The 14124-nt window shown below is 41.2% G+C and overlaps 1 protein-coding gene across 5 annotated transcripts in view; it reads right to left on the bottom strand.

The window, feature by feature from the left end:
• Positions 1–14124, bottom strand: part of LOC135220542 (intermembrane lipid transfer protein VPS13A-like) — a 311374-nt gene that overhangs the window by 106299 nt on the left and 190951 nt on the right. For all 5 annotated transcript variants that reach the window (XM_064257729.1, XM_064257731.1, XM_064257732.1 and 2 more), the window contains exons 30-31: positions 5955–6128; positions 3477–3653 (exon numbers count right to left, since the gene is read on the bottom strand). In XM_064257729.1, the coding sequence (XP_064113799.1) occupies positions 3477–3653; positions 5955–6128 (351 nt within the window). The remainder of the gene's footprint in view (positions 1–3476; positions 3654–5954; positions 6129–14124) is intronic.

Genomic DNA, 14124 nt, shown 5'->3' with positions numbered 1-14124 from the left:
TGGCTACATGGAAATGCACGTTTGGCCTGCAGGAACCATGACGTGGTATTTTGCCACAAGAACGGTGGCTGTTTTATCGTCTGAGTAATCGCAGCTTTTGAAGGTGAGAGGGGGATGCAAGGGATCTGAGCATCCTCAGATTAACTTTCTACTTCAATGTCTGACATTTTGACTCATACAACAAAACGTGAATTAAGCGCCATATTTAGTCTGTTAATGGTGTTCAGGGTTCATCAGAAGTCAAAACTATACACTGTGTGGTTCTGTTAATGACATGAATTTTAATGGCCGGACCATACCGTTTGAACACAACCAGAACGCCACTGGTGAGGTATGCTGTGATTTGTCCGTTAGTGGCGTGTGTGTTTTTCTGAGGAAGGAGCTTTCAGAAGCCTAGACTTTGTCGTCATATGGGTCCATTAAAGGCTTCTGAAGGTAAGCACGGCCGTAGTGAGTCCGTTAATTGCAAAGCCAAAACCACTGTTTACCGTCACTCCGGGGTCACAAGTTGTGAGGTCAGAAAGAGACAGAACTGAGTACTAACTGATTTATTACCTGGGCACGATGTATACATAGCAGTGTGCGGACGGAAACGGAGTGCCCTACCCGTCTCTCGTTACCCACACATGGGCAGAGGAGAATTTGTTTCTTGGCAGTTAATCAAATAACAATAGTGAAAGACATAATGGACATACACTGATCGATTATATATCAGCGAAAAGGCCAGGATATTCTACATACACACATATGTATATATGTGTGGTTCTTTACAGTACCATTTAATGACAAAATATTTATCAACTGGATACTTAAAACTGCAATAAGAATAGAAAGAGAGTGCATTGATTGCCCTACATTTTACTACTGATTTTCCTTCATTCGTCTTAATAACTAACTACTATATTCTTATATAATATTTATTCTCATATAATGAATTTTTAGTACACATGTTAAACTAGAAAGCTTGATAGAAATTACTATTATAGACAGACCCTTTCTTTGTATCTTTTTATGCCAAAAATCCAACATATTTTCATGCCCCCAGACATTCATGAATCGCCTATATTCATGTATAAATTTCTATGCAAGAGATTTTTGTCATCAGTGCTCCTCGCGTGCATGTTACACAGCATGCATTAATTACCAAAGGGGTTTTTGCATCATTCCTTCGGCATCTTACATGCACCCAATTTTTAATCTTTTTAAATTCCCACTTGCTTTCTTCAGTCTTATTGATGAACCTCTATAATCTCGCCACCGCGACGAGAGCTATCTGGCGTGGCGTTTAAAGATCTGAACTGTTGTCAATTTTACTAAACCAACAACTGACCTGTATGTGACAGACCTTTGAATGCCTGAAACAAACGCCGAGGCTTATAATTAAAAGATTATAGGGGCTTTTCATTTCCAGGTACTTTAATCTCCTTCCTATTCGGCCCTGCTCGCGATCTCTCTCTCTTCTAAATCTTTCAGTTGTCCGAACGACAGCTTTTATATGGGATAACATAGGCCCTCCATTCACCTTTTCCTCAAGAAAATACCTATTTATTTTGTATAAGATTGCCTTTTATCGGCTGTGAAGTTGATGTCTATCCATAGCTGTGAGATGACCTGGAATGACTTGTAAGTCGGTGTCAGAGTCACTCCACACTTCAGTCAGGCCAAAACTTTGCGACATCGTATTCAAGTAATATTCAATCGTTGTTTCCTATCTATTATTTTGTCAGAGAGAGAGAGAGAGAGAGAGAGAGAGAGAGAGAGAGAGAGAGAGAGAGAGAGAGAGAGATCGTCTGAATACGATTGTTTATATTATCACTCGTCAAACTTACTCTTCTATGCTTTATTTCATATTTCCTTGCTCACCAATTTATTCTATACTTGTGATATTAAGAAATCAAGATATTTATAGAAAGGAGAACTGCCTCCAAACATGTACAGTGACCACCGAAAGTGGCTTATCGGTGGCTTTAAACACACGTGGAACTGTTTGAAATATTGGCAACAGCACCAAAATGAGATACCAAGTTGATAGAAAATCTGACTCTGTTTCTTGTTATTGTATAATAATAACTTTATCAATCATGAACCTATGTAACTGATTTAGAATTCTGGGTAACACAAAAGATGATATTTGATATATGTAATGAGAAAAATGGTTTTATCTCTCTCTGTTCTTGTTATAAATTTGGTAAATATGCAGAGATTAAACACACGTGGGAGGAACCAAACAGCCCAGCCAGAGAGCTCTGGTCATTTTGGAAATACTATAGCTATGAATTCTCAGTGCAACTATTCTGGAGCTCTTTGTCTTGCTATCCAACACCCCAACTCCCTCTTTTCTTTGTCTTAATGCATAATTTTACAGTCTCAGGTACAGTTGGTTGAAAAGGGAGAATTAAAAAACTAAGAAAAGTAAAAATAAAAACATAAGTCTTTTTAGCTGTCGTATAATTATTTCCTAATTTATGGCAAGCCTTTACACGGTTATTTTATGTTTCTTCAGTGTCAGTTTTCCACAACAAAAAAGTAAACTGTTGTCATTTATTTCCATTGTCTTATGTACTTGGCTGTCGAAGTTCTCAGTTCCTCTCACTGTTGGGCTGTGCAACAACAGTCTCCTTGAGGATGACTCGCAACTGGAACTTAACAGTTCCCGAAGATGTAATGCATTATTGCCCTGAAACAATTCTCCTTGCATCTTAATAATTTACTTACATTCTTACTATTTCTTTTAAAAATTGTTAATTCATTTATTTTTTATTTTCTAATAACTGATTTCTTCCTTCTGTGTTTCCTATAACCTTCTGTCACTAATTTCAACTGAACACTATTCATGTTCTGAATAATGATAGTAATTATACCCTCCATCTACTCTATTAACTTCACCCATTCCTTTTAAACATTTCCATATTTAAATTAAGTTTTTGCTGCAAAAGACAATTTCATAACTCAGTCCACTGAGAGCTTGCAAGATTTGAAACCTTAATAAACAAACACAATATGTAATTGTTCTTAAGACAAGTGTGTTCCAAGTAACCATGAAATTTGCAGTGTAAATGTCTAAGTTATAGAAAGAACGTGAAAAACCCTTGTGTTTTGTCTTTTCAATACACATAAAGCATCATTAGTCTATCATAAACTTCACCTGTTTTATGAGTGACAGAAGGGCATAAAAATACATGATACTGCTCATAAGCAATACAGTTCTCATGGCCAGTTTTAGCACAACTAATTTACAAAAGCAAGTAAACTATTGTTATGCCAAGCTATAGTACTTGCTATAGATAATAATTCTAAATAAAATAAAAATACAGCTAAGGCTGCATAAAAGTAAATTTTTCAAAAGTACTTGGCACAGTAGCAATAGCAGAGCTGTTGATTACATAAAGCTATTTCATGCAAATGACAATACGCAAGAAAATGTGAAACTGCTAATTACAAAACATTCAATGGTAACATACTTCAAACTGACTTACCTGGAGTGATCCCTTGAGGTTAACCTTTGAGTTATTGTTGTGAAGATATTGGTCCTCTAACCATGCTGTGAGTTCAAGACTAGGAGGAACTTTCCAGATGCCATCAACTTCAAGCTCCCATTTAGCAGCAGAAGGCATGAGACTTAGATATGCCACTTCATGATGATTCTGATTAACCTGGATGCAAGGAAAATCAAGAACATTGTAAATGTCATTGAAATTTTCAGTTAAAACACCAAACCTTTCTTACTGAACAGAGCAAAATGGTGGTTTATTTTACAGTAATATTAATTCATCAAGTACACATTTGTGGGGGAAAGACTTATCTAGAGAGGCATCTGTGATGTAAACGAAAGATGTATTCATCCTTACATGAGATGAGACATTCACGTACCTGGGATGCTGCTATGAGCTTCACCATGCTATAATTATAATGGAGACTTTGGTTTTATGGTGAACTTTCCTAAAAATATCTTTGAGAACAAACTAAAACTCCTTATAAGAGAGTGAAGATCTATAGTATTAAGGTGATATTAAGTATGGAGTTAGGAGGCCATCTTCATCATCATTATTATTATATTAGTTTAACAAGACCACTGAGATGCATATCTCTGAAGACTAACACAAACGGGTTAGAATATATAAACGTACAAGTAAAAAAATGTCTTGTAGTTTGTTCGGCGCAATCGAGCTTTCTGTAAAGTGTACGTACTTTATAATGCTGTATGGAACTCTCAACCAAGGCCCATGAAACTTTCAGCCCTGGCATTGTGGTGGCCTGTGTTGTTGGCACTTATAGTGCCAGATGCATGATCATTGCTAACTTTAACCTAAAATAAATAAAAACTACATAAGCTAGAGGGCTGCAATTTGGAATGTTTGATGATTGGAGGGTGGATGGTCAACACACCAATTTGCAGCCCTCTAACCTCAGTAGCTTTTAGGATCTGAGGGTAGAGAGAGAAAGTGTGGACGGAGCTATCTCAATGCTAGTTTTCTTTTGCAGAAAACTAAAATTATAGCAAGGTGAAGATGAATAAGTTGGGCATCCAAATAGGAAAACATCGAATTAAGTAGATAAAAATTTAAAGGAAGAAAGCAGTGCCCCTGCAGACTGAAAAAATGCTAAAAACCCATAAGAAGGTACCACTAAAGATGCTTATCCATGGAAGAGAGAAACACTTTCGGTAGAACGTAAGGCACAGCCACTCTCAAATGAATGGCATTTATTCTCTTCAAGGTTAGAGTTCACAGTTGTTATTTTTGGCTGAAAGATGTTCAATCTGCTCATTGACGTGCAATTCTTACTTGTTACATATAAGAATGGTGCTTGGTTGTTGAGATTCTTTTTCATGTGCATCCTGTTTATAGTTGGAAGGGTTGTAACTGTGGGTTGAAAATTTCTGTCCTGGATTGTCCCTTGTGTGTTTTTTTTTCTTTTTTCGCCCAACAAGTGAAGGTCAAAAGAATTCTTGCTTGTGGACACTATCCCCAATGCCAATGTAATCCTTAGAGTTGTTTAGGATTAAGCTGGGTCTAATATATTAACTCTCCAGATTCATCATAGTACTGTTGCAAATGATGCCATAGCCTTAGATAATTATGTTGTGTCTGCTTTTCCATGGCACTTCCTCTCTGCAGAAATGGTTGATGGGTGATATGTGCTGCACTCCTAGTCTATGGTCTCCTATTATTATTATTATTATTATTATTATTATATTCTTGGTAGCCAATTACTATCTTGTTAGTTACCCAAACCTCTTTAAAACTTATTCCAAAACCCCTTTTGATCTTCAGGAACAAATAAATTCTCTTTTGATTCCTTTCTGTACCTGAGCATAATTCACTAAGTCAAACTTTTGAGAGGACTGCTAAGGACTCTTGTATTGTGACACACCCTGCTAAACTTCTACGTGTTGTTATGGTTGAGAAGGCTTAATTATTTAGAGCATTCAAAATATGGCAATCAACCCATAAACACAGTCAAGAAGCATTGGTTAGGAGACATCCTAAGATGATAATGAAAGATCTCCTTTGCAAGAGTATTTAACTGAAAGAGTAGTCTAATTTTTTGTTCATCTATAAGTTGAAATTTAGTGTTCAGTAAATTTCTGCCTTTCTGGTGTTAATCATTGGTAAAATAAGAGGGGTTTCTCCAGCAAGAAGACTTACAAGAACCCAATTGTTAGTAATCTAAAATTAATTGAATATCTTTTCTAAAATAAAAAATTAAGATATGGATAAAGAAACTACCAAATATACAAAGATGCCAAACACACACACACACACACACACACACACACACACACACACATATATATATATATAATACTATATATATATATATATATAGATATATATATATATATATATAATATATATATATATATGTATATATATATATAATATTATATATATACATACATACTCGTGCATTTATCAACAAAAGTGATAGTACAAAAGATTGGCTATACTCACAAGAGAAAGACCAATTTTTTCAACTGCGAGGCACAATTCAAATGTTGCACGTTCAGTAGGTAAACGGGTTGTAGCAGCTAAACGATCTGACTGAGTGAACAGCAGTATCCTCTGTCCTCCTTGTTTATGACTAACCCAGTGCACCAGTATTTTTTCTCTTCTTGTCTTCGTTGACTGAAAGATGGAAACGTGTATATTTCATGTACATTATATAGTCAGGGGAGAAGATTTTACTCGTTTTGCTTACAGTAAAATATAATAATGAATATATTCAGCAACAATGACCTTCACTGTTGTGAATCAATCAGTCTATCAGAGGTGATCACGCATGGGCACAATATTTGCAAACACCTTTCATTTGAAACATTTACTTTGTTTAAATTAAAGACTTAACTCAAACAATCTTGCCAAATGTATACGTTATCAATATCAATCCATATATAATAAATGCTGTATGAGGTAAATAATTATATCAGATAATTTAAAGTAGATCAAAGACATAAACCCATTATAAAGTAGACTGTACGACAGATTACATTTACATTTTATATTTTTATTGCCTTTTCATGCATCTAATGATATAGTAATAAATAAACATCCCCATAGAAGTGATGCATCAGTTTGAGAACTTGACAATTAATGAGATTATATTCATATACGTCCTCAAATATATTTAATTTTATATTTTTTATAATGCATAATGTATATCTCCCACCATTTCAATAAAACTACTAGAAAATTAGGGGTCACAGAGAATGAAACAGGATAAATGATCTTTACCATATGGCAGTAACATTACAAAGGAAAACAAAATCCAAAATACGTTCTCTGCCAGGTAGCAGCCTCAAATATAGCAACTGATTTCTGCCAGTAGTATAAGACCCAAAAATCTTCATGTGACACAAATATATAGCCAAAAGTTGTAAATACAGGATTTTCTCACACTACAATTATCATAAAAGGTAAAACATAACAGAAACAAAACTATGAAGCATTATTTAATACTTTGGTCACTTAGGCAGGACAATGATTTTCTATGCACTAAAAATGATAAACTATGCCAATTTGTACCAAGTGTTATTTAAACAATATTACAAATTTGCTTTCCAAATTTTCTTACTTAGGAACTATTGTGAATTTTACGAGGCTGGGCAATTGCAGTTTACTGGATATGAAAGTCAGCTGTCTGGCATACATAAATCTTTAAAGTATTATCAAAATACCATTTTTATTTCATTGAACTTGCAACCAGGGAAATATGTGTTTCAGTGAAAACAATGAACAAAACGGCTGAGTGATTAACTTACAAAAAAGATTTAAGAACGAATTGCAGTAAATGTATTGAGTATCAGGTGAATTTGAGAAAATTGGCCCAACCACAACTTTTTATCTCATATGCTGCAAAATGGAGGCAGGTTAGATTTAAGTCCTTCAGCAGACAAAAGAAACCTTCAGGGGTAGTACCCTTACTCATTATTCAATGACATCGCACACTGCCTCAGTAAACTGAAACATTTGGAAAAGTAGTTGGAGTGGGTGGGAGAGGTTACGCCCAGGGAAATAAGATTAGAGGTTGTGTAATATGAAAATTTTAAAAAGTAAATTGTATTTTTCCTAACTATACAAACCTGAGGTCCTTTACATTAGGCATCACCTTCAGCGAAACTGGAAACGGCCGCTAGACTTTTATAGCAAGGTAGTTCGGCATAGCAGAATGAGGGGTGGCATGAGGTGGGCCTAATGTGTAAAGGACCTCAGGTTTGTACAGTTAGGAAAAATACAATTTATTTTCAAAAATTGTGATTTGTTCCTACATGGTATATAAACCCTCGGTCCTTTACATTAGGAAAACTTATATTTGGCTGAAGGATTCGGATATAAGTTCCGTAACTGACTGGAGTTTGGTTGCTTCCATTCGACCCTGGTCGTAAGAGCTTGGGAGATGAATTGTGCATCTGGCGAAATGATCTGAGTGTTGAACTGCGAGAGCATTCGTCAGGCTTCTGGGAATTCTTCCAATAGAGGGCGAGACCTTTTATACGAGAAGAGAAGCTTGGATGAAAGTTGACTGGTAATGACAGTAAGGTAAAATATAAGTAGTGGGTTTGTCTTATTGTCTGGGACTTGCTTAGCTCCCCTTGCAAGTGTAAGCAGATGCTTCTATTGTCTATGACAAAGAATGGCCACTTAGTTATGTCACCTACCTGCATCATGGCTCATTCCAGTATGTGACGGCCCTTCCACTCTCTGCCTGAAAGAATAGACGAAGGATTGGGTGATGGGAGAGAAAGGGGCCATTCATCCATATTCATGCTCTCATCCGTAACAGTACATCTAAGGCGAGATGCTAATCTGTCCCATTAGAGGGGTTGGGTAAGCTTCCACAACTTGATGAGCAGCCACCAAAGGTCCCAAGGAAAGAAAAGTGTCAAAGGAATTATGTGCAATATCCCGTAGATAGAAGGAAATACTGTAAAGGTGGTCTGTCTCGACAACACCCCTGCCTTCAATACCTGGTGAGCTTCTTCCAGAATGCGAGTGAAGGAGCAATGATCCTGACTTCGTGGGCTCTCGGTCTGGGGGTATTGGCCTCGTCTGCTCCAGTAGTTGAGTATGCCCTTTTGATCACCTCACAAAGCCAGAAAGAAATCATGTTCTTGGACAAGCCAGTGCTAATGAACAGTTGTCGACATTCAGGCACAGTTGTCGAGTCCTCTTCAGATAGCACCACAGCAACTTAACAGGACACAAAAGTACCTCATCTGTATCATTATCTACAAAGTCCTCTAGGGAGGGGATCATAAGGGAATCGAACCTGGTGTCAGGGACCAACAGGTTTTAAGTCTTTGTTACGAATTCTGCAACAAATTCGAGTAACCAATCCCCAACATATAGTGTTTAACATCGAAAGATAAGCCATGCAATTTGCCTATTCTTTTTGCTGATGCCAGGGCAAGCAAAAACACGGTCTAGAGTGTCAGCTCTCTGTCTGATGACTCCCGTAAAGGTTCATAAGGAGTGTGTGTCAGACTCCTTAAAACGAGAGTCGTCCCAAGCCACAGACGACAGCCCACTTACCTTGGTGTATGGATGAGGAGGACTTCCTGAGGTATCGAGACATCTTTGTTGCAGCTCAGCATGAAAAGCCTCTGGCTCGCAAGAGATGGTGAATAGCCTTGAACCGTGAATAGCAAGGGTGTGTATTGCCTGATGGTACCATTCTACGTGTGGCTGGCACAGGATGTTGAGCCATTTGGGTAGCACTCTTGGCACCTCAGTGTGAAGGGCCCACAGGTCGGGATTCTACCAGAATCATCCTGAGGTTTGGAGTGGCCATTGCTCTGTTGATTACTTTGTGAATCAGACAAAACGGAGGGAAAGCGAAGACGTCGAGGTTGTCCCACAGGTGTTGGAATGCCTCTTCCGCAGCTGCCCATAGGTCTGGCATGCATGAGCAGAATGCCTGAGGCTTTCTGTTGTTCCTAGTGGCAAACAAGACTATTACCAGTCGCCTCAACAGGTCGAACAACCTCTCGGCCACATCCTGGTGTAGGGACCACGCAGTTCCTATCATCTGATTTTGGTGGCTGTGTTTGTCTGCCACTACATTCCTCTTGCCTGAATGTACCTGGCCAACAGTTCCACTGAGTGAGCAATTGCCCACTCGTATACCTCCATTGTCAACCGGTGGAACTGTGAAGAAGTGAGGCCCCCTTGTTTGTTGACATATGCTACTGCCATGATGTTGTCAGTCATGAGCACCAAGGAGTGGCCCATCACTCTGCCCTGGAATTCTTGAAGAGCAAGGAAGACTGCCTAGAGTTCCAGGACGTTGATGTGCAGGTATCTATTGTGTTGGTCTCACATCCCTGAGGTGTGCACCTGTTACGGACACCGAGGTCCGCTACAGGTTCTTTAATATAATAAAACAAAAAGGATTCAACACCAACAGTTGAAACTGGGGATACGAATATAGAAAGAAACTTTCACAACACAGAAGTTTATTTACAAGCTTACTAACAAAGATAATTGCAGAATGGTTTCTCCTATTTACATAATAAAAATAAAATCTTACAATGTGTAAACTGGGGAAATGTAATGAAATACTTGCTGGCCAGTTTTGCAGCTGTCGAAGTGCCCGAAGCGACGGCTTCACAAAAGGAGACAGCAGAAACTTCAGGCGGCTTTTTGAATTTGAACTGCAGAAAGAAATGTCTCGATACTCAAAGGGCGGGTTCCTCCTCAAAACCACTTGTAGGACATTTCTTCTATGAAAGGGGTTGCTCAGCATCGAGATATCTCTCTCTCTGACTACGAACTGCAGACTTAACTTGTTTCCGTTCACACTCTCTCGTGCGTCCTCTTCTCTTCTTATCCTTCATCTCTACCTTCTCTTATCCCTGATGATCTTTCTCTGATGATCTGATATGTCTATTTCCTCAAGGCTTATATATGTATGTATGTATGTATGTATGTATGTGTATATATATATATATAATATATATATATATATATATATATATATAGATATATATATATATATATATATATATATATAATATATATATACGGCGATTTGGGGGCGGGGCTGAAAAGGGCGGAGTTTTACCACCGAACGTCGTCTCCTGACAGGAACGTTTTAGAAGGATCTAGACGAAAAGTTACATCATAAAACGAGGCGTTTCAGACGACGCAACGGCACATGTTGAGTTCCATAACACACCTGAGTATTCTTGAAAAATCATGAGAAAAGATGCCTCCAACATGGCGCAAATGCCTCTTTGCTGCAGACCTACTCGAAGAAGATGCATTTTCCTTTCCTTTAAAATATAATTCTTCGCTATAAAGTGATTACCATGATAGCACCCCACCCCTCGGTCAATGCATCCAAATACAGAAGCATGTTGGGAGGGGGAGTACTCAAGGGTACTCCTATTGAGAGGTTCCTGTTGTTCAACCACCATTCTAATCCCTAGAGACTGGGACCAGTGTTCCCTCAGTCTCCACTGAAGAGAACATAAGTGGAGACACCCATGGGGAACCAACTTCACCAGGGACGACAGGTGACCAACTATGACTGGCCATTGCTGAGCTGGTTGTTCCAGTCTGGACAGAAACAGCTGCACAATTTCCTGAACTTGCTGATGTGAGAGTCTGCGGGGAAGACTTTCGCCACCACTGTGTTGATCAACATGCCCAGGTACTTTATCCCCTGCTTGGGTGTGAGGCCCATCTTCTCCTGATTTATCACAATCCTAAGGGTGCGGCACAACTTGAGAAGTCTATCCCTGTCCTGAAGCAACTACGAGTGTGAACCCGCCAGGATTAGCCAGTCATCGAGGTACCTCAATAGACATATCCCCTGCAAATGGGCCAAAGATGAGACGAGGGTGAACACTCTTGTGAACACCTGGGGGGTGGTTGAGAGTCCGAGGCAAAGAGCCTTGAACTGGAACACTGTCCCCCCAAGGATAAAGTAGAGGTACTTTCAAGAGGATGGGGATTTGAAAATACACATCCTTCACATCCCCTGTCAGCAAGAAGTTGTTCTCCTTGATGGAGGTGAGTACTGAACATGTTGTCTCCATTGCGAACCAATATTACTGGTATCCAACACTGCGAGGATTTCTCCAGCATAAAAATGCGGCTGTAGAAACCTGGGGAGTAGTCTGAGACGACCTCTATCGCGCCCTTGTCCAGCATGACTTGCACTTCCGTTGTGAGTGCCATGTTTTTTGGGGAACCAGAAACATATGTCTGGAGACGGACCAGGAGAATGGTGAGGGAGGCTGAAACTAGAAGGGGAATAGGTATTCATTCCTGAGGACCTCCACTATTCAGGTCTTGGCTCCATATCGCTGCCAAGTAGCCCAATGGCAGGACAGGCACCCCCCCACCGATGGCAGCAGCTGGGGGGGAGGAATGCCTCCCTTAGGCCTCCCTGTCTTCTCTTTGCTGTCCTTTCCTGCCTTTCCTGAGGAAGAGGAAGGGTGGAAGGAACAATTCTGAGCAGAAGAGGAAGACAAGGGCTGCTGGGTCTTTCCTCTGGCACTCTTCGAAGCTTGGGATTTCCTGGGGCCTGAGGAAAGAGGAGCTTGGCCCGCAGGTCTAACCATAGTGACATGCGAAGGGACTGACCACCTTGTCACTGCCTGGTGGATGAGGCAATCATTATCGTTGACCTTTTGTTTGTTTACTGCAGCATCCACCATCTCTCTAGGGAAGAGAGAAGAAGAACCCAGCAGTGATCCTTTCCTTAGGGTCATGGCAGGATTGAGTTCTAAAGTCTTGGTGAGATGAGTCTAGATAGCACATCTCCTCTTCAGGACTAGGTTGGCCTACAGGTTTGCTGTCTGGTGGGCTAGGTAGGAAATTGCCCTAACCCCCTGACTGGCACAGTCTCGCAAATGCGGAATCCGCCCCAGGGACCATCATCTCTGTGAAGGAAGCGATCTTGGCCACTGTAAAGAACCACAGATCAATCCACAAGACTGCCTGGAAGGCTGCCAAGGTGGTATTCTCCAGACAAAGCCATAAGTCCTTCCCCGGGATCACTGTGCTGACGGATCAGTGCTATGATCTCTGCAAATATTCTCTGGATCTCGGAGGTATCCACATCCTTTGGCAGAGGGCTCTTGAGTCTTTTGAGGGAGTGGTCTTCCCCGATCCAATTCCCCTACAGAGGAGATCTCCTCAGACCCTTGGGTCCCTTCTTTACTACTTGTGAGTATCCTCTGGTTGGTCCGAGGGCCGAGCCAGGGACATAGGCTCAAGAAGCAAGACTCCTATTTATAGGATCTATGGAGCCCTCCCTGTTTGGGTCATGCCTCCTGGTACAATCCGAGGGGGTTGAAGGAACAGGCGAGAGGGAACCTGCATTGCCATCTTTCTCACCTATAAGTTGAGGGGAGGCGCTATCTCGAGAGTAACAAAGTTTTTCTTGTCCAGCAGGCCGGGTATTCGGTTATGCTATGCCAGGCTCAGGTAGGCTGGGCTGATACCTCAGCTCAAGCCGTGGCTTCGATTCCATCAAACTGCCCCACTGATGTGTATGTGATGGGGAGCTGGTGGGGGTTGGGGAAGCAGTCTGCTGACGAGAACCTTCGATCCTCTCTACTCTCACACCAGAGTACTCTGGGGCTGGAGCCCTTGTCTAAGGAGTCTGAACAGGGGACCTTGCCTTTACCTCTCCAGGTGTTTGTTTATGCTACGCGGTGCTGGTTAGGTCCTCTGACCAAGTACCAGTGGAGGTACTGGTAGAGAGAGTTGAGGCACCCAGTTGCTTGTTCCTTTTCTCTCGTGCTGCTGTGCCCTCCCCAGTATGAAGAGAAGAACCTCCATTAGCGAGTTGGGATGTGCATTCAGTGCGTCATGGTCTGACTGAGGCCCCCCTTCAGACAGACTCCCTTGGCTCCCGAAACCGGGGCCTTCAGACCTGTACCACCACATGCAGGTGGGGGAACAGCCACAGAGCCCCGAGAGAACCCTCTGCTTTCTCCGAAGAGGGAGGCAGATCCCAAGAAGACTCACTTTGACACTTCTTGAAAGGAGATGCCCTTTGTCTTCTTAGGCCGGGAGGCCTTAGAAGGCGGGAGGGGTGAGGCAGGAGCTAACGACAACAACGTGGAAGGAGACGACGATGACGACCTTTTATGGGACCTCTTCTTCGACTTCTTCTTCACTACCTTCTACATAATGTTCGTGAGTTCTGCATCCGGATGGTGGCTGTGACACAGGGATAGTAGGCACTTGGGCCATAAGAACTGGAGCGGTCGTAGTGGTAGGCATCGGCTGCAGAGCTCCTCAAGTCGGTACCTCAGCATGATCAATCAGCCCTGACAGAACATTGGACACGGTGATGATGATGGTCAGGGGTGTTTGAACCCAGGAAGGGGAGACACCACAGTCCAATATGTCGGAAGGGTCACTGTAGTGGCTGTCACCACTGGGGATTAGTAGTAGTAGTTGAGTGATGATGATGACAGTGCACAAGATGTGGAACCTTCGCAAATGCTGTAGTGATGACTGACGTGGAGTAGGTGTCTCCACTATGTGAGTCATGAAGGTGGCAGCGAGGTGTGTCAGCAAGACCTATAACAATGGGGTTCCTGCTCGACTAAGAGAACGCCACGCCGCTGAGAGGTCCGAGGGTGGCTCCTCCGTCAGACCT

The sequence above is a fragment of the Macrobrachium nipponense genome, chromosome 2, assembly GCF_015104395.2.
Source record: "Macrobrachium nipponense isolate FS-2020 chromosome 2, ASM1510439v2, whole genome shotgun sequence".
NCBI lineage: Eukaryota > Metazoa > Arthropoda > Malacostraca > Decapoda > Palaemonidae > Macrobrachium > Macrobrachium nipponense.
The sequence above is the reverse complement of the archived record's forward strand: the minus strand, read 5'-3'. Positions and strand labels throughout refer to the sequence as shown.